This window comes from Orcinus orca, chromosome 3 (genome assembly GCF_937001465.1).
Source record: "Orcinus orca chromosome 3, mOrcOrc1.1, whole genome shotgun sequence".
NCBI lineage: Eukaryota > Metazoa > Chordata > Mammalia > Artiodactyla > Delphinidae > Orcinus > Orcinus orca.
The window spans coordinates 108922269-108943555 of NC_064561.1; the positions used below are offsets into that span (position 1 = coordinate 108922269).

General features: G+C 38.1%; 1 protein-coding gene across 15 annotated transcripts in view; it reads left to right on the forward strand.

Moving 5' to 3' along the window:
• Nucleotides 1–21287, forward strand: part of MCTP1 (multiple C2 and transmembrane domain containing 1) — a 543328-nt gene that overhangs the window by 173472 nt on the left and 348569 nt on the right. The window contains exon 1 of one of the 15 annotated variants that reach the window (XM_033401012.2): nucleotides 1555–1766. The exons of the other annotated variants lie outside the window; for them this stretch is intronic. Within the exon in view, the coding sequence (XP_033256903.1) occupies nucleotides 1710–1766 (57 nt within the window). The 5' untranslated portion in view covers nucleotides 1555–1709. Of the gene's footprint in view, nucleotides 1–1554; nucleotides 1767–21287 lie in introns of those variants that run through there. 15 annotated transcript variants of the gene reach the window in all.

Below are 21287 nucleotides of genomic sequence, written 5' to 3' on the forward strand. Positions count from 1 at the left end.
CTACTATTTGCCAATCCATAATACAAATTCTGTATTTTATTTATTCATTTATTAAACAATGTTTTTTAAATTTTGCTATGGACTGATCACCATGCCAGGGGCTGGGGATGAAATACTGACCACAACAAGATCCCTCAGGTTTCTTACCTTCTTGTTAGGGCCCACAGACTATAAATAAGTAAACAAACAAATAAAGAAGAAAATTCCAGGCTGTGAAGGAAATGTAAAGGATCATGAGATGCAAAGTAATTGGAGAAGGTCGTTTCAGGCAAGGTGGTAAGGGAAGCCTTCTCTGAAGAGAGAGCATTTGAACTGCAGCTGAGGACTGAGAATGAACCCAAAACTCTAGACCTATGCTGAAGCAATATGGTAGCCACTAGCCATGTATTGGCCATTGAGTACTCAAATGTAGCTAGTTCAAATTAAAATGTAGTATAAATGTAAAATACACATTAGCTTTCCAAGGCTAGTACAACAATTATAAAATATTTAATTAATTTTATATTGATTCTAGGTTGAAATGATAATATTTTAGATATATTAGGATAAACATTATTAAAATTAAGTTTACATGTTTCTTTTCCCTTTTTTAATGTGATGACTAAAATGTTTAAGATTACGTATGTGGCTCACCTTATATTTCTACTGAACAGTCCTGGTCTACATGGTTTCAGTGTATTTGCTATGATTGACACGTGTGTTTTCATTTTTTTGTCCTTGCTGTTGGTGATGGCAACTGAATTTATGTAGTAGATTTTTCTCCAAGGGTCTATGTCTATAATGTTTATTGACTGAGGTGTCCAAACATAATAATTCAATGTGTGATTAAGCTTAGTACAGCTCAGAGTTAAGAGGTATTGGGAGGTGGGAAAAGCACAGAAAATTGCCACAGTTACTAGAGAAGTTGTGTCATTAGTCATGTTTCTTTAGAAATGTTCACGAAACAGATAAAGGAAGGCTCTGAGTTGGAGAGGTAGGTAGAGCTCGCATCACACGGTAATGACAGCGTAGGACAGGATTTCTGTGGGAATCAGCGACAGCAAACCACGAAGATCTATTTCCATTCTCTACTTAGTGAAGAAGATTCTATTGTGTTTTGTGGAATTGCTACTTCTTGCATGTTAAAATAGAGTTTTATCCTACACTGTGTTTGCACTGATGGAACATTAGTGACTTTAGTGTGCCTCTTTTTGTATCTCTGTCAGAGGGATGTTGGCAAGTTCACACACATTTAATAACATTATACTGATTCACTGTGGAGAGCAAGCAGGGTAGTTTTTCTTTGTGCCATGCTATTATTCGAATTTCCATTTGCGACTTGTGCCACAGGGAAGAAGTTGACTAAAAATGCACGTATGATTTAGCGGGTGAAAATTTTCAGTTTTAGTTTGTAAACATTTGAGACCCCCGAATGTGATGTTTGTTACGCAATCTAAGTTTTATGAGGGGAAACTGTGTCCCTACTGATTTGAGAGAGAGTTGAGTCATATCCTGTGAATGTGAAGCAACCGTGTTTAAACATCACGGGTTCCTCTTACTTTCATTCTAAGTCGCTGCCGTTCAGAGCAGCAAGTGCTATCTGCGAAGAGGCTGCTACTAGCCCTTGGAGGAGAACAGCCTCTCTTGCCGGGATTCAGTAAAGAAAGCCAAGTCTGAAGATGCAGTTCTGTCACTGGAGTGAAAGATGTTTTGTTTGTTTCTAATCAGCTATGCTATATAGCTGCAAGCTGAAAAGTGTCTGTAATTTGCCAGTTATTTATAATAAGGTAAGTGTTATATTTTGGTTCACTCGTTGTATTGTGGCAGCCTTGAATTAATGTGGCAGTTGTAGTATGTGATCATGCCTCAGAAAATGCCTTCTCACAGGGTCTTGACAGCGGCTTTGAGATTCTCATGCAGATAATTTTAAATGTATGGTACAATCCATTTGTGAGATACTTATTAGATTGATATTGCTTGTATGATAGTTTTTAATGAAAAATATAGTGCCTGAGATGTGGAAAGATTATAGTAGCTTTGTGTTGTTTTAGTTGTTTTTTTCTTAAGGGTTAAGTTGTACCAGAATTATTTTTTTCTTTTTGCTACTCTAATGTCTTGGTTAAAGGTGAAACGTGAATGCATAAAATTCATGTGATTATACTTGGATTTTTATTCTAAATAATCATAGCTCTACAACTATGTTTCTCCATTACAAAAAAAGTCTTAGTAATTTTTAGAAAAAGTTGAAAGTTGAAAAGTAGCACCTCTTGCTTAGGCTTTTTATTTTAAGTGAAAGGCCATCATATTTTTAAACTTTGGCTCTGTTTGTTTCAAAATGTGTATGAGTTTGTCACAAGTTCATTTCCTCAGTTTCTGTTGGCGACACATATACGTTGTATGGATGGAGAAATCTGTGGATAGAGAAGTGAACAAGAGGTTTGCTTTTCAAATTCTCGAAGCTTGCTGCAGAAAGGTTGGGGTGGAAGACAGGAATGTTGTCTTGGTTTTTATTGATTAAAGAAATGACATCAGATCAGAGCTAAAGGTGTGTCTGGTGTCACATCACTTTGGACAATCATATTTAAGTCCTTTGAATTCTTTTGAGGTAGAAAAGGTTAATTTGATTGTGAGAGCTATAGCTGTGAATTTGTGAGACATTACTGAACTGAGGGGTTTTGTATGTTTAAGGACAGTTGGCATTACGATACTTTTTTTTAATTGAACCACTATCATGCTTAGAGATCGTTTCATTTCTATTCAAAATTATGCCCACTACAAAATTGCTAGATTCTAACTACAGCTTGGAGATTATTTTCCATTAGATATATACTCAATAACTCAAGTTTTACAAAGGTTAAAGGGAAGGCATGTAGTTTTCCTCTTCTGTGAAGGGGAAATTAAAATTAGTTCAATTTCCAAACATATTTGAAGGCAATATTCTGAATTAGAAGAGAAAAACTTTAAAGAAAATGACTTAGCACTTTGAGAGCCTTTGGGACCTTGCATAGTGAAAAGGCACATATCCCAAAAGATGAGAATACGAGATGTTATGAATAGAATATCCTGATGCTTGATATGTATAAAACTCTGCTGAGTTAAGTATTCTGCCTGAGAATTTTTTCTTACGCTATATGTGGATTATTAAATGTCAATAAAAAGAATGTAATACATCTACATCAAGACAAAAGCATATCTTATTGCAATTTGCACTGTTTCAGATTCTTAAGTATGGATTATAATGGCCATCCAAACTGTTGTTATATACGAAAACTCAGACCGATAAAATGTTGTAAAATCAGGATTTGATAATATGTTCTGTTTCAATTGTAGACTTAATTTTTTATGACATTGTACAGCCAACTGGTAGCTACCTGATTAGATTATTGTTTCTCCTCCTTTCTTTCTGTTTTCCCCATCCTTTGGCTGTTTTCTTGCTTCTTTGCACTTCCAGGAGGAGTGTGGGCAATGGGCAGGGAGAGAGAAGGAAAGTGAGCAGACCAAATAGTGTACTGCTTTTATTTCTCACCTCTCATGATGGTTTTGATGAGAAATGAGGTCAGGAAGAGGTTAAATATAATGACAAAAATGAGTATTTTAGATTTCAGTTATTCAAGAAATTCCTTGACCTCTGAGATGAAGAATAATTGGGAGCTTGGTTGGGACAAGCTTATCTACCTTACAGAATTGTTGCAAAGATGAAATATCACATCTGTTGTAGTGTTTTATTAACTGTAAAGTTTATTTATTTATTTATGGCTGCATTGGGTCTCCATTGCTGCGCACGGGCTTTCTAGTTGCAGCGAGCTGGGGCTGCTCTTTGTTGCGGTGCGCGGGCTTCTCATTGCAGTGGCTTCTCTTGTTGTGGAGCATGAGCTCTAGAGCACGGGCTCAGTAGTTGTGGCTCACAGGTCGCTCCGCAGCATGTGGGATCTTCCCGGACCAGGGCTCGAACCCATGTTCCCTGCATTGGCACACGGATTCTTAACTAGTGCGCCACCAGCGAAGCCCTAACTGTAAAGTTTTATACATATTTTTGAGGAATTGTTTTTGTGTCTTCTTGAAGTAAAGGTACTGGCAAGACATCAGAGATACTCAGAATTCCACTCTGGATTCAGAATACTTATTTTTAGTAGTAAGGGTCTCCTTTTTCTCTCTTTTTGTAAACGATTTTACTTGTTAATTTCCAACCTATATAAAAATAGTATGCAAAGGTAAGCTGCAAAAAGAAAAATAAAAACCCAATTTTACCTAAGCCTCAAGTGCTGTTAAAAACTTCAAATAGCTGGAGGAAGCTCATCCTCACTCAAAAGATATTTATCAAGTGGCGATTACATTTTATCTTCAACCTAAAATCAACACGCAGTAAGGGGCAGCATCAGCAGAAGCACATAACATGACTTTTTTTCCCTTTTAAAATATTTTTCTTTTAAGTAAGGCTTTGTTTGAAGGGTTCATGATGAGGAACTACAGAGTAGGAAGAAATTATTTTATAAAGTAGTCTGTCTGACTCCTGAAAACTAAATCTTTCTGGATTATGCTTTAGATCTAGGGTCCCTAGTGAATCCTACTGGATATCAAAAGCAGCACACTCACTGGGTAACATACACAGTGATCACTCCCCTGCCTACTTCTGAAAATCAGTTATGAGGATCACACAAGACTGTTGTGTGACAGTGCTTGTGAACTCCACAGAGCTTATAAATATCACTATCACCAGGTAAGATATACAGAATTACATATTTGGAAGGGAACTTAGATGTCATCTCATATCTTCTTATTTCACAAAGAAGAGAATTAAGGTCCAGAATGCTTAAGGAAGCTGCTTAACTTCACTCAGCTAGTATCTAAACCTGGATTTTTTTTTTTTCTCCCAGGTTAGCTAGAAATTGATCAGAAGATTAGCTGTTTCCTACTGTAAAGAGTTTTTTAAAAGATAAATACTATTTTCAGTATTGCTGAACATCCTTATAGGAAACTATATCCCCTGAGAATGTTTCAGAGAAGACATATTGCCCTGTCTACAGGTTTTGTGGGCTGAGAATCCTCATTGGATCTAGTTTAATGGAGCATGGATTTGTGGAGTGATTATCAAACTATAGCATGTGACTCTTGGAATCTCTTAGCTATTGCCACAGTAGAAGTGTCCAAGCCCTTACTCTGCGGAGTTGAATCATAAATGTGCATAATGAATGGGGGTAGATTTTGTAGCTTTTAAAATTATAGTTAGCATCATAGATTGTTTTGATGCTTGTTGAAAGTAGTTAGAAAAAAGAGATTCCCCAAAAACTTACCCTTAAAAAGAGATTAGGAAAATTAAAAAAAAAAACAAATTAACTTACAACCATTTCTGTTAGAATTGACCTAGCTATTTTATTTTTATGGAACACTATTTTTCAGAGAGATGAGACGGGAGAACCATGACCTTTAATAATTATAAAAGTTAATGACATATATCCTACTATACTAATGAACAAATTAGATTCATAAAGAAAATTTTTCTTTAAAGCCTCCTAACACTAAAATTAGAAGGCAGGTAAATTAAAAGGATTTTTGGTGTGTTGGTGGTATTAATAAAGGTTATATCTTACTCCTAAGAATTCAAAATATGGTTACCATTTCCTTTAATAAAAAATGTAACTCTTGTGAAAGGTATATACCGTATCTTCATTTGCTGTGCTCCAATTTATAGCTTCAATAAATAAGTGGAGTTTAACATCATCCTATCTCATGAATAAATTCTAGCCCTGCTTTGTAATAAAATTCATGTTAACTTTGATTCCAAGGACTACATGAATCTGCTTTATAACTATTAGGAGATAAAGGAAAACAGATGAGATAAATAGTTTAAAAACTTTGCTAAATGTAAGTGCGGTGAGATCGTGTGTAGTCTGAGGGACAGAGATCTGGGCTACAGGATGGGTGGTGGGAGAAGCAGTATTTCTTTGTACTCTTGACCCCTCCTGTGGTTTTGGAGCTGACAGGGAAGCCCGTGACTTCTTTTTTTTGTGTGTGGTACGCGGGCCTCTCGCTGTTGGGGCCTCTCCCGTCGCGGAGCACAGGCTCCGGACGCGCAGGCTCAGCAGCCATGGCTCACGGGCCCAGCCGCTCCGCGGCATGTGGGATCCTCCCGGACCGGGGCACGAACCCGTGTCCCTTGCATCGGCAGGCGGACTCTCAACCACTGCGCCACCAGGGAAGCCCCCCATGTCTTCTTTTGATTTTGTTTTCCAATCTACAAAGTTGAGAAGACAACTTTTTCGTGCTAGACGACCATCCCACACATGCTGCAGGTACTTCGTAAATATTGGTTAATAACCCTATGAACATCAAGGAGGGTGAAGCACTTTCAACTCAGTTGCAGAGTCCATAGATGTGCCATTGGTATAAGTGCCAAGGCTGGTAATGAATACCCCCTTGAGAGAAACCCAAGTAGGAAAGCTTTGGAAATGCTTTGTTGGGTTTTAATTCCATCTTAATTTAGTAGAGGTACTCCAATTAGTCACTTGGTCTCCCTTTACTTGAGTCATTTCACTAGTGGGATGGATTAGTAATAGTTATTCATGACAATTTACAGCATACCCAAATATAACAAACCAGGTTCCAAATCCCTCACTCCGTGAGTGTTTCTCTCCAAGATGAAAATAATAATAATGGCTAACATGTAAATCAGATTGTATAATACTGTCTCTTTTAATGAACTGTCTAATTTAATTCTTAAAACTACCTTATGAAATTTGGGCACTATTATTATTGTTCCCTTTTCACAGATGAGGAAACTGAAGCGTAAATTAAGTGACTTATCCCAACATCACACAAATGGTAGTAGAATGATCAGAGTTGACCCTAGGTAGTCAGACTTCAAAGCCAAGATTCTAAACTACATTCCGTGCCGCCCCCAGTTTGAATCCCTTGATCCCAGTAATATGAAGTGACTCCTATAAAGTGCTACAGAGAGGAAAAGAAATATCTTAAATGTTACTACATTTAATCATCTTCAGGACTCAAACATTCTCATTTGTAGTGAAACCCAGGCCTTTATGAGCCAGAAATAAATGGAACTTATTTGAGAATTCATGTAGAATGAGGCTAGTAATAATGCAAAATGCATCTGGAATGAGCAGACATAACTGAGTTCTCCTAGGTGATCGTAGTCTTTGGTGATGTGAAAAGATTTCCTTTTTTTGAGAGAGAGGGAAACAGCTCTCGATGTACACATAGTCAACAGTCAGTCCTAGGAAAACTTTTGGGAATTTGTATGTTTTGAGGGAGGATTAATGAATGTCATGTCTCCTTTTCTTTGTACACTCCCTAAACATTTCCTGATGAAAGTCATTCGGGGGAAGGAGCACACTGAATGAATGGTAGAAGGATTTTAGGTCTGTTGTGTGACTAGATCCGTTTCTATCTGCCTTCTCCAGAGAGTCCACAAATTATGCTTGAAGTTCTTAGGTAATTTTCAAACCTTCTTGTTTCCTTAGGTCTCACAAACAAGAACTTGCTTCACGATGTTTTATACCCTCAGTGCTAGCACAGTGCCTAACACATAGTAGAGCCTCAGTAAGCCTTTCTGGCAAGATGGCTGGATGGACACATGAATGGATGATAGGGATAAACTGGGGCATATCCAGATCTGCTTCGAGTCATGACTCATGTACCTGAGACTGGATTGGGACCAGACTGTTACTGAGCTTGTGGGCACAAGGGAATGAAGTATGAGATGTAAAAGGATTTACCTCAGTTCATCTCATACTTCATCATCTGATGGTTTTCAGTGTGAAACTGACATGCCTATAAGTCATTTTTTGCCACAGACCTTTCCCACTGTATCATATTAGAGATTCTTTAATTACACTTAGGAACCATAATTGCTTTACTCCCTTGATTCAAAAGCTAAATTAAAGCAGATATATACATATATAATTAATATACATTATACATATGCAGAGAGAGAAATTAAGTAATAAAATTAAAAGGTCAAAATAAATGTGAATACCTAAAATTAATAGGAATTGTCAAAGTATGACTATTTTAAAATTTATTGTGGGAAACAATAAAAATTCAGAAGAACAATTGAAGCAGCGTATCAAAGAAAAGAAAGGTATTTTAAAAATCATTTAAAAATGCTTATTTACAAAAGTATAGACTTCTTTCCATCTTGGAACAGAAGCTTTGTTTTTCCACAAAATTTCGTTAGAGAGCTCAAATAAGAGGCCTGAGAACCAAAGTTTATTTGGCATAATCAGTCAGTTGTAAAGGATGGTTTCCAAAATAAGGATGGTGACTAAGGGCTTGGGTTAGGAAATGCTGTAAATTTTGAGAACGGGTATTAAGGTGGTTATTGTTTCAAGTTTTCCGGTGGGGGAAAACACAGAGAAAACTGCTCTACAAACTTTTGATCAAAAATAAAATATATACAAGTTTTAGACAGTGGGAGCAATCTATTGTGAAATTTACGCATTTGTCCTTGACCCAAAGCAGTCATTAAAAACAAAAGAAAAGAATAAAAGTCCCAATCATCAAAAAATTTTTGGGTGGATTTTCTTTTGCCTGGTCCTAAACACAATAGCATATGTTCACTGTTCAAGGGTGTTCTATTTTTTGGTGTACAGGTGCCTTGTGTTATTTGAAATGCATTTGATTCCTGTGGCTGTTTTCTGGAGGTGATTTTCCTACCTTAGAAATAGCATGTTCCAAGTCAGCAATCAGTGGAAAGTGTTAACCTGGCCAACAGTAGACCTGCATTCTACATCATAGAGTCTGGCCCTCAGGTTCAGCATCCCTCAAGTGAAGGATTCATCCTGTAGCGCCTCTCGCATTTTCCAAAGACTAGGAATTATTATAGGATAGGATTCTTGTATTATTTTAATTTTTCTTCTAATTTTCAGTTCAGTGGTTGCTGTGAATATTGAAATCGATTCTGAAACTTCCAAGGTTATCTAGCCAAAGTGGCTAGAGAGCTTTTGCTAAGCCCATGCCTGGAGTTTGATAAGTGCTTATGCTATATATATAGAGAGAGACAGACACACCGCCACACACACACACACACACACGGTGAGGTTAGTCAGATAGATAATTAGTTAAATGAATGATGGATGGATGAATGAATATCTCATGGCAAATGTGTATTCTAAATGTGTAAATAACTACAAAGAATCATCCATACACCAGACATAAGACTTTGTAGCATTATTACCTGTTTTAAATCATTGGTAAATTACATGGTATATTAATGTTCAAGAGTTTTTGAAAACTATATTGCAGTTCCAAAGATGTCTAGATTACTACCAGGAAGCCACTGATATCAACAGGAATATGACTTCTTAGGTTGCTTTCAAGAGACAGTATTAAGGTGGTTATTGTTTCAAGTTTTCCAAGGGAGTAAAAAACAGAAAATTTTCTGGTAAAAATATTTGATCAAACACAACTAAATAGGGTCAAAAATATATGCAAGTTTGAGACAACGGAAACAAATCTATTGGAAAAATAGTTTTGTTCTTGGGTCCTACATGGCAGGTGCAAAGAGCAGAGGTCCCATTTGGGTGATATTTATATAACAGGCACTAATATAATTTTTTTAGAAATCAACTAAGGTCTGAAAATTATATATTTGCTGCATTAAAAGACTTTCTTCGTTGTACCCGGACCTCTTCCTCATTGTCTATTATTTTTTGTAAGGTTTCATGAAAGATTGCTATTACATTTTCTATTTTAATTGAAGTTTTTAAATAAAAATTAAAGAAAAAGTTAACTAAAAACTAAACATCAGTTTTATCTAAAAAGTACAGTGTTATTTTATCTAATAAGTCAAATTAATTCAACATGCTGTACCACCTGTAAAGTTTCTGTGATTCCTTCCTTTACCTGAGCAGCATGTAATTCATATTCACAGACTTTTGGAATTAGAAGTTACCTTAAAATAAACTAGCTCAGCTCCTTTAATTTGCAAATGAAAAATATTCTGGCACAAGCAAATTAAATGACTTTTCCAAGGTTATATACACCCAGCTCCCAACAGAGCCAAGCTGGACCTGGAGTTCTAACATGCAGCGCTGTAGTCTTTTTACTGTATCAATCAGTGAGAGCATCACTACCTGAATTTAGTAATCAAGTGGTGCATTGGATTTTCACTTCGTATTAAAATTTTAATTGTGCATAGCATAAATCAACTTAAGTTTGTCCTAATTTCCTTTTGGACACTAAACAGTTTTTATCATATTTTTTTGGAAGGGCATTTTTTTACCCACAGATTCTCCATAGATGCTTTTCCTAACACCTGATAGTTTACCTTGATTCTATTCACTTGGCAACGCAAATGCATTTGTAATTACAGAGACGGGTCCACATTTAACCACTCGTGCACATCTAAAAGTGGTTATATTTTCCACCCCCTCCAACTTTCCAGATCCTCAAAATAAATGCATTACATCAAACTGACAGAAATGCAGAATGCAGAATGCAGAAATGCATAAATGCAAACTCCATAAATGCAAATGCATAATGCAGAAATGCATAAATGCAAACTCCATAAATGCAAATTATTGTATTGGGAGCAACATACACATCAATTCAAATCATTTAACCAAACAAATGGAAACAATTACTGAACAATGCTCTGTACTAATAACCGTACTTTTGTCATCGAAGTAGTGATGTGCTGCAAGTTCCCTGCCGCATTGCCTTGCTCCGTGGCTCCTTCAGAAGCTGGGCGGCCACACCCAGGCAGCAGCACTCAGGGTGCAGGGTTCTCTACCTCTCCAGGTGGAAGGTCCCCTTAGGAGATAGCCCAGGTACAGATGGCACCAGGTAATCTGGTCTACCCTCTTTCTTTTAGATAAGAACCAGCAAAGATTGTACCTGATTTGGCTTCTTATTTGCAACTGCAGTGGCAAGTGAGGAAGGGAGATTTTTTCCAGTGTGTTATTTAGAATACTAGTTCTATGAAATCAGCATCCTATAATCAAATAACTTTGGGAAACATGGCATATTTTATTCCGTTTCGAATATTCATACTGGAGGCAAAAGGCAAACACTTTACAAGCTTGAAGTGGGGATAGTTTAATATTCTTTAACCCGGTATTTCCCAAATAAGTCAGTTTTCAAAATATGACCTATTCAGATTGTGGAACACACTTGGGAAACACAAATTAGACATTTTCCTCACTGACTGTATGTCCCGGAAAGAGGGTGGTTTGGGAAATGTGAATTTGATGTTCCCTTGGGGTCTCTGTCCCTACAAGCCTCTCATAAAATGAGCTCAATACTGAGCGTAAGGATAATTTTGACTTTGAGATTTTTCACCTCATTCAGTAATACTGTTCAATAGCACCCAAGATGCTGTTTCTCTGCACTGGTTGGATCACAAAAGAAGAGCGGCTCAGAGCAGGGAGTGATAAACCTCTGAAGTGGGAGATGGAGAAAATTTCACAGAAATGCACCTTAAGCTGCATCTGGAAGGACGTATTGGCATTTTCCCGGTGGATAAGAGCACAGGCACAGAGGCTTCCCTCAATGTAAGAGTTCAGGAAACTGGTTAAAAAAAAAAAAAGTGTCTGGAGTCTGAGGTGGAAACGGGCGTGGCTGATGAACCAAGTCAACCCAGGTCAGCTCGTGCATGAAGTTCTTTCACTGCTATGCTGAGAAGCTTGGCCTTCACCTTGTAGGGCAGTGACTCTTCAACCAGATGGTGCATCAGATTCACCAGGAATCTTTTCCAAACTCTGTACCCTATGCCCAAGAGATTCTGGTTCATTAGGTTATGGGTAGAGCTCAAGAATGTAAATTTTGGGAAAAGCACCCAGGTGATTCTAATGTACACTCTAAGCTGATAAAACTTGGGGCATCAAGAAATGGTGTTAAGGAGAGGGATGTTGTAATTGGAATTTTGAAGACTTTGAGGAGGAAAGGTTGAGAGGAATGTTCCCAAAGGCGGGGAAACCATTTGGAGGCTGTTACACCAATTTGAGCAAAAAACAACTAGGAAAACAAAGGCAGTGATGTGGGAGGCGCATGGGGGACCACAGATCTGGTCCAGATCTGATCCATAGTATTTGGTGGCTGACCAAATAACAGGTGTAAAAGGGAGTGTCTGGGTCCTTGGCTTGATGATGCTGACAACCAGGGCAGGAAACACTGAAGGGGATGCACCTGAGCTCCTGTTCATTCCTCACTCTTCTTCTTCCACCTACAGCTTTGCTACCGTGTGGCACGTCTAGCTTGCCTCCACTTCATAGTGCTGTCATCTTCTTCCATAACTTTTCAACCATTAGACCTTCTGTGCAACTGAGCACCTCCTTGTTGAAAAGATACCAGAGAAGCCCTGATCTGTTGGGAGAGCCGTCCTAGGACCAGGAGGGCACTTGAGGCATTTTGAGCACGGGAGTAACCATTTGGGAAGATGTACGTGAATGGCGGATCTTTGTAGGAGAATTCACAGAGCACCCTGTACTGTGAATCTAGTTGGGGCTGTGATCAGCCACTTCCCCACTCCATACTCAGTGAGGCTGAGGAAGCAGGGTTGGGTAAATGTGTAGAATAGTCACAAAATGCTTAATAAATAGGTACCCTCAGTCCTAAGTCAAGGGCTCCCAACCAAGCCTCAGCAGCAGAGAGAAGTTAAGCCATGAGTCTGGATGAAGAGAAAACTAATGAAGTGAGGAAGCTGAGATTCTGTTGAACAATCAAAGAATAGCTTTGGCAAGTGCCACGATTTGGGCCTCGACCCCACCTCTGCCCAAGGCTAAAAAGAATTAAGGGGCTCCTGGCGTGGGGCTTGGTGAACTTCCTGAGAAGTTCAGCTGTACAATATAGCTGGGCCAGTGAAAAAGGTCCTGTGAGCTGTGATGTGAATGCAGGGTATTATGATGAGCTATAACAAGGAGCAGAAAAGGCCAGGTGGCACCAGGCTTGAGAGAGGCTCTCAATACATCCCATGAAAACAGGTGGTAAGTGGAGTCCAGACTTGGAGCTAGAAGACCCGGGTTCAAATCCAGACCCCACTATATACAGAATATGTGATTTTGAGAACATTATTTGACATCTCTGGGCTTCAGTTTCCAACTTCAAAAATGAGAATAAAAATACCTTCTTTGGAACTAGCTAGCGTAGGTTAGATATAGAGTGTAATGTGGGCCCCCTCCTGCTGACAGTATTCCCACCTGATCAATGCCCGAGCCTTTTCGCAGTATCGTAATTGAAGCATACACTAGTCTAGTGGTCTGTGGAGCAATCAATTCATGTGAGACAGTCTTGGGCAAAAACTGAAAAAGCCTGTACTATGCAAGGTGAATTTGACAGGAGGGTGCTTGATTAGAATCTTGTTTACAAGCTCTTGTTTATATTTCCTCAGCCTTATGTAATTTGTTTTGTTCAGGATTGAACGGAACTGGGGTTAGAAGGATAGGACTTAATGTACTGCAGAACTGACAGGATGCTTCTTAATACTGATTTTACTGGAACATAAGAGCAACTAGTCAAACTGTTTCTAGATGAGGTGAGGGGAATGGGGTCCATTGGTGCCTCCAGAACCAAAGCCAAAATATGCTTAGCATCAGTATGCCAACCGACCCCCAAGCACAACACAACACATACATGGCTGGGGGAGGCGGGAGAGACAGAGAGAAGGAAAATTGTAATGAATAGTCTCAAATTAGAGTCTCTGAGAAATCCAATTGTTAAGAAACCTGTATATCAGTTAAACTTGTTTACGCTAAAGGAAGACTTGTTTTTCTCATGGACCTATTAAAATTTCTCTAGCAGTTTTTCTGTATAAAAATACTGGAAAAGAGTACAAATAGATGAACTTTCAGAAGTATGTATTTCTGCCCAAACTGATTTCTCAGAAGTTCAGCAGAGAAGTAAAATATAAAATTCACCTTTCATATGATTGCCAGATTTTAATAAAAATCTAGTAAATATTTTATTTAAGACCGTCTCATTTATGTGATCATGGATGTCTTTCTGATTTTTAGATGCATTGGTCTGCACAGTGGCCACAATCCCATAGGGTGAAACTTCAAACCTAAAAGGGCCTGTGTAGTCACATGCGATTCACTGGTTGTTTCAGTGCATTCCTCTCCATGCATTCATTCAACGGTGCAGAAATATTTTTTGAGAGCCTTTGTGCCAGGTACTGTGGGGACACATTTAGCAGATAAAATGAACACAATGTATGCCAACAAGAGGCTTTAATCACTCTCACACATACCAAATTATAAACTGTACTGAGTGACATTAGATAAAATAGATGATAGAGTATAATAGGGGAAGTTAATTTAGATTATGGGCTCAGGGAAGTTGACTCTGAGAAAATGATTTTTAAGCTGAGACTAGAAATGTGTAGAATTAATTTTGGTTTCCCATGAGCTTTAAAAAATTTTTATTTTATATTGGAGTATAGTTAATTAACAATGTTGTGTTAGTTTCAGGTGTATAGCAAAAGAGATTCAGTTGGACATATACATGTATCTATTCTTTTTCAAATTCTTTTCCCTTTTAGGTTATTACAGAATGTCTAGCAGAGTTCCCTGGGCTATACAGTAGGTCTTTGTTGGTTATCTATTTTGTATACAGTAGTGTGTATATGTCAATCCCAAACTCCCAATTTATCCCTCCCCGACACCTTTCCCCTTCAGTAACCATAAGTTTTTTTTCCAAGTCTGTGAGTCTCTTTCTTGTTTGTAAATAAGTTCATTTTTGTCATTTTTTTTTAAGATTCCACATATAAGTGATAGCATGTGATATTTGTCTTTCTCTGTCTGCCTTACTTCACTTATGATAATCTCCAGGTCCAACCATGTTACTGCAAATGGCATTATTTCATTCTTTTTAATGGTTAATATTCCATTGTATATATGTGCCACATCTTCTTTATCCATTCCTCTGTCGATGGATGTTTAGGTTGCTTCCATGTCTTGACTATTGTAAACAGCACTGCAGTGAACATTGGGGTGCAGGTATCCTTTTGAACCATGATTTTCTCTGGATATGTGCCCAGGAATGGGATTGCAGCTTCATATGATAGCTCTAGTTTTAGTTTTTTAAGGAACCTCCATACTGTTCTCCATAGCGGCTGTATCAATTTACATTCGTGCACCAACAGTGCAAGAGGGTTCCCTTTTCTCCACACCCTCTCCAGCATTTATTAATTGTAGACTTTTTGATGATGGCCATTCTGACTGGTGTGATTTTTAAGTGTGTGAGGATAAGAGAAAACTATGTTAGGTACCCAGCACAGTATTTGGTACAAAAGATTTCCGGGAGATTCAGATCCACTCTGTCTCCTAATCAATGAATATCAAGCCAGACTCTAGAGACCAGCTGGTGGGCTACACATGCTGCCATCAGTTCTGGCAGTTAAGTCCCAGGTTATCTGTGGACCCACTTGACTCCACAGCCTTTCTGATTAGCCTTCACTGAGCATATTCTCTGCGCGAATTTCTGCACAAATCTTCTTTACTCAACATTTCTCTGCAAAGATGAGCACCCTGTTTCTCCCTTCCCCTGCATTCCAGTTCATCCAGTTTGGCTGTGGTTCTCTGTCTCCTCTCCTTGAGAATACGTTCATCTCCTGGAACCCCAGCCCCATGGAACTTCCCTTGAGCCAAGACATTGCCATGTTCCCAATGAGGATTGTCAGCCTGTTGTCCCTCCACCCCCTGGACCACCTTAACCAGGTCATACCCTTCCAATGCAGTCCATAGTTGCATAGTTAAAATCAGAATGAGCCTCATCTGCCCCCTAGACTTTGTGGTTCCTGCTTCTGCATTGACTCCTGGGGGGATGGGACTAATGCTACATGAGTTCACCAAGCCACAGCCCAGGCCTGCTTTTCCTCTCACCCACAGCCAGCCTTCCCTTGATGATCCTGCCTCGAACACAGCCCAAACCCTGTGCGTAACTGGTGAGATCTGAGTTGCTCCCTGGGCGCAGCAGTACAGGACAAATCCCAAGGCAGAGGGGATGGTAGCAGTGCTTCTATTGGGATCAGACCACAGTGGGCTTGCCTGAGGAGAATGATGCCATCCTCTGGAGTGGGCTTGAAGTGGACTGGGTTTGAATTCATTGTTAGAGGATCCAAGAGTAATTATGAAGTAACCAGAGTTACTGTGGAGGCTGGGAGGTTTGGAGCTCCCTAAAGGTATTCCCCAATCAGCACTGCAGGATTGGAGTCCCCCTAACAGAGGAGAAAGGAACTAGAGGAGGCTGGAGCACTCCTTGCTGCCCAAAGTCATCAAAGGGCCGGGCACTGCAGCAGCAGAGAGAGCAAGCGCGTTTCCAGAAGCATTGCTTCAGCACCTGTTCTCTCCTCGGGCGAGATGCACAGCTGGGTTTCAGAATATCACCAGAGCAGCTGGCTTGTGACCATAGACCCTAGTGGGCCTTTCATGGATGAGGTGTTGGCAGATGTGTAAGAAGACAACTTAGATGCTGACTGAAGAGTGCTTTGATGTGGGTATAAAAATGACAGGCTCCACCACAGAGAACAGGAAGACAGTTCTGCCTCTCTTTGTGGTTTCTGAGGTTTGTGGTTTTAAGGCTACTGGGACCACTTACAGGAAACGTTGTTCTTTTGTTTTTCTGTCTGAAACACCCGCAACAGTGAAGAGCCAAAAGGCAGGGGCCTCCAGGAAGAGCACACTTTGAAAAAGGATGCCTTTGCTGTTCTTACACGTGTTTCCTATTTCCAGCTATTTCCAGATACAGACATAGACACGCATATCAGATTCTACCCTTGCAGGTAAGGCACCTGGCTGTGTCATCAAAATGTAACATATTTCCATATATTTTATTCTGTTAAAAAAAAATGCCTATGCTTTCAAGCCTGGGTTGACCAAGGGAAGGTCCTTATTAACAGCTCCTTTGTTGTTTAATGTGATCAGCTCGATTTCTGCATGGAAGACCCCACAAAGCCAGTGAAAACTGTGATCTGCAAAGTTAGGAATGCATGAAAATGCTTATGCTATGTGGACTTCTAAATGATTTTATGCTCAGTTTCTGCTATATCTGTTTCTATTCAGTGACCTACCAAAAATATGGCAGAGCTCTTGCTATTGCCTTTATACATTCTCCGTCACACCACCCCTTTCTTTCTGAGCAATCATAGTGGGCGATGAGAAAAATAGGACACGTTTGAGAGAAAATGGGTGGCTATACAAAAGACAAGTACATTTCTTTAGCTGTCAAAATTAGCTATGAAAATTAAGATTGAGAACATCTGTCTTAATTATGTATGTAGCACAGACTGTTCTGTTGTTTCACAGTCTCTCTCAGAAAAAAAAAAAAAGAAAGAAAAGTTACCTGCTAGTCTCTCATGATCTTCTCCTAAGTCTAATTTGCTTTTGGCTATAAAATGCTACTGTTGATATTAAATAATGTTCTTATGTGCAAATATGTAAAATTTTTGCAATTCCTTTTGCAGACCCTGTATTGTAAGGTTGGAAAGGACAGACTAAATACAGTAATCATAAATTTCAAAATAGAAATGACTACCAAAGTGTGTTAGCTCGGTGTTTAATTAGGCATAGAAGCTTTATTTTTTGACCCAGTTGTGAAAACCATACTAATGCAAACTGATATCAAGAAAGCTGCTGGGAATAGCAAAGGAAATGGAAGTGAACTAAGTAGAAAACAGATCCTGACCCACCAGGCAGTTGAAGGCTTGATATATTTACCATTCACTAAATGTCCTCAGAGTACTAGACACCACAGAAAACCCATAAATCTGCTAGGGCCTGTGCACCTGCCACCAGCCACTGAGGCTGTTGACATATTAAACTACAACCCTCCTGTTTTTGTGTTTCCTTTATTTTCCTTTTTAAGAATGATTGTGGCCAAATTCCTATATTTACTGTCCCTTAGAATTAGACGTTTATTTTCCTCTTCTGTCAACATTCCTTCTCTCTCTCTCCCCTCTCCCTTGCCTTTTCCTGTCCGCTTGCTGTGAATTAAATCTATTTTCTCTGGTTGGGTATTTCTTAGGGGGAAACCTACCCAAGATATTATCTCTGTCTTTGAGAAACTTACTGTCAAATGTGGCTCAGTTCACTTTCTAGTCTTGCTGAATGTATTTTTCATTTTAACTTGATTTGAATATAATAATAATAAATTTAATAGAATAGAATAATTACCTCTTTTTTCTGTATCAAAAAAGAAAGATCTTATTGAAAGATTGAATTAATTAAATGATTTATGTTTTAAATTGAGGTTAAGAAATAGATTGTTTAGTTTATTATAACAATATATATTTAAAATACTTAAAAATATATGTAAATATATTTCATAGGTTAATAATAAATATACCTTAACTTATTTTTGCATAACAATTTTATTTTTCAGCAAGTTATCAATTTATATATTATTTGTAGATCCTTTTGAATTTTCTGTAGAGCAAATCTGTGAATGATGTCACTTTTATTTCTTCCTTTCCAAATCATATATTTTGTATTTTGTTTGCATCTTCACTGCTGTGATCAGGACTTTGGTAAAACATTGAGTTGAAGTGATGGTAGTGGGTATCCTGTCTTTCTTGCAATCTGAAAGGGAAAGATTTAATTTTTACCATAAATAACAATGATATGTGTTAATTACTTTTATCAGATTAAGAGATTTGCTGGCTTGCTAGGATTTTTTAAATTATTAGACATTAAATTTTATGAAATGTTTTTCCTATATCTTTTGAGATGATCATATGAATTTTGCCTTTAATTTCCTAATTGGTGAATTATATTAATTGGATCTCTGATAGTAACCCACTTTCAAATTCATAGAATAAGCCCATCTTGGTCATAATGTTTTATCTTTAATATACATTGCTGGATTTAGTTTACTAATATTTTGTTTGGAATTTTTGCATATACATTTGTGAGTGAAATTGGCCATATTTTTTTCTTTCTTGCAATTGCCTTGTCAAATTTTGGCATTAACTTATTGGCCTCAAAGAGTTGATAATTTTTTTTTATACTCTGGTATAATCTGTATAACACTGAAATGATTTTTTAGATATAGGAAGATTTTAATTATGGGTAACATTTGTTAAATAGTTTTAGTTATGTTCAAGTTTTCTAGCCCTTGAATTAGTTTTAATAGATGATAGTTTTAGATATAAGTCCATTTTATGTAAACTTCAAAATAATTGACAAAATTTATGTATTGTTTTATTTTGTGGGAAATGCAGAAGCAGTAAAGACTTTTAAGCAGAAAAATGGCACGGTATTCAGAGATGTTACGCAAGATGAGCTGCATCAGGATTGAAAACCTGTAACTCTTTATTGGTCAGAAATTTAAATGGCAACTGTTAAAGTCATGTTTGAAATAGTCATGCTCAGCTTCATCAACATCTCAACCATTAACAAAATGATTGAATCTGTTGCTCACTTTTAACTCTGTAAGATTTCCTGTAAGATGGTTGCCTGTTGGTTTATTAAATGTCCAGTCATACTTTAAAGGAAAGTTCTGTGGGTAGTTCTATATTCCATTCTTATACGTCATACTAGTGTACGTATGGGCCTTTGTATATGGCTCTAACTCAAAGTTTCTCTGAGTTCATTGAACCTCTGGTGGACCTCAAACGTTCTCCACATGGACTGAGAACTCATCCAAAATGCCAAATTATTGTATTTGGTCTTAGGGTCAAATGACATTCATTCTTATGTACACATATAGGATATTTACTAGTACCCCACTGAGTGATTTATTGGTTACTAAAATTTGGTATTTGTTAATAAATGTAACATTGTACAGATTCTAGGGATACAAAATCAGTAGAATCCGAGGAAGTCCAGTTGTCACACCACAACTGGCAGCATTGTGTAGCTCCTATTGCGTACACACATAAAGAGTCAGAATCTTCACAGATTTCTGGATCAAGGGTTGTTAACAGTGTATTATTAGTGCCATTTTTAGGTGATTGTGTCTCTCAGTTGCAGCTATTTTTATGTAATCTATCATCAGTTTTGCTTCACTATTAATTCCATTTGCTGTGGATTAGCTGGTTAACCTTATAGTATGTAGATTGCACATATATATGTGTGTATATATATATAAACCGTTGTTTGGGAGCCACTAATTCCAATGGTCAGACCTTAAGGCACATGTTGTAGTTTGAATATGAATAATTCATACATTTAGTACTAAAGCAGATGTTTACACAGTTTGATTAGTTGTGATGTTTCATTGATATCACAGTCTTTCTTACACCTCTGTCTCCCTGTCTCCCACTGGAAAACGGAAAATGGTGGGGTAGGGTGGCTGTGGGGTTGTTTGCTTGTTATAATTGGGCTGAGATAACCACCTTTTCTGGATTAGTCATTAGAGGACTCCAGGGGTAAACATTCTATGATAAAACATGAAGCAGTCATGAGTGAACATCCTGCATCGAAAATTCTTTTCTGTTGTCTCTTAAGAAATACAGACTAAATGAACATTTCCTTGTTTCCTATTTCCAGAAGGGAGGCTTCTTCTGGAATTAACTTCTCTGCTAATGTATAATCTTTGGGCAGAGAAGGTGAGAATCTTGCAGCTTAGTATTTCTTTAAAAGAATGAATGGCCACATCGGCACCACTGACGAGTTTGCTGTAATAGAAACAGTTCACAGAAGGGAGAGTACAGTGAAAGGGAAATGGAAACAAAAATGAAAATCGGAAGATCCCTGAGCTCTGGTGTTTGAAGGTTGGAGGTCAGCTTTCCCAGTGCAGTGTTCTTCTACAGGGTCACCCACACGCATGTCCTCTTTCTTCATCTGTGAATGTTGAATCCATCATTTCTCTATGGACATTGGGGAAACTTGTTTTGAAAATTATGCAAGGAAAGTTCCTTTTCAAAGATCAATTCCTAGACTCAGAAATAATAAGAAAACATTGTCCTGACAATCACCGTCATTTGCAGTGCATATTAGGATATATTTCTGCATGCCTATTTGAATGTGCTTGGATTTTTCTGGCTTAGAGAGAACTTGTAATTACAAAAATTAAATAATGCAGTTGCCAGAAGGATCTGTGGGGACTGTTCAGTTTTTTTTGACCTGTCTTATGCAGAAGGGACTCTCAGATGCGTTCAGAATACCAGCCTCTCATTCATGTTCCTGCTGCTTATCTGATTTCCACATCTATAAAGGAAGCTGGATCTTAGCACGGGGAGGGAACTTTGAAGCTCTTTTCTTGTATCTTAAATCTTAGCATGGGGAGGGAACTTTGAAGCTCTTTTCTTGTATCTTAAACTGGAGTGCATGCTACTCTGAACCTAGATATAGATATACTACCAACCAAGAGTTGAAAGTCAGAATAAGTTTTGGACCCAAATAAGCTAGAGTACA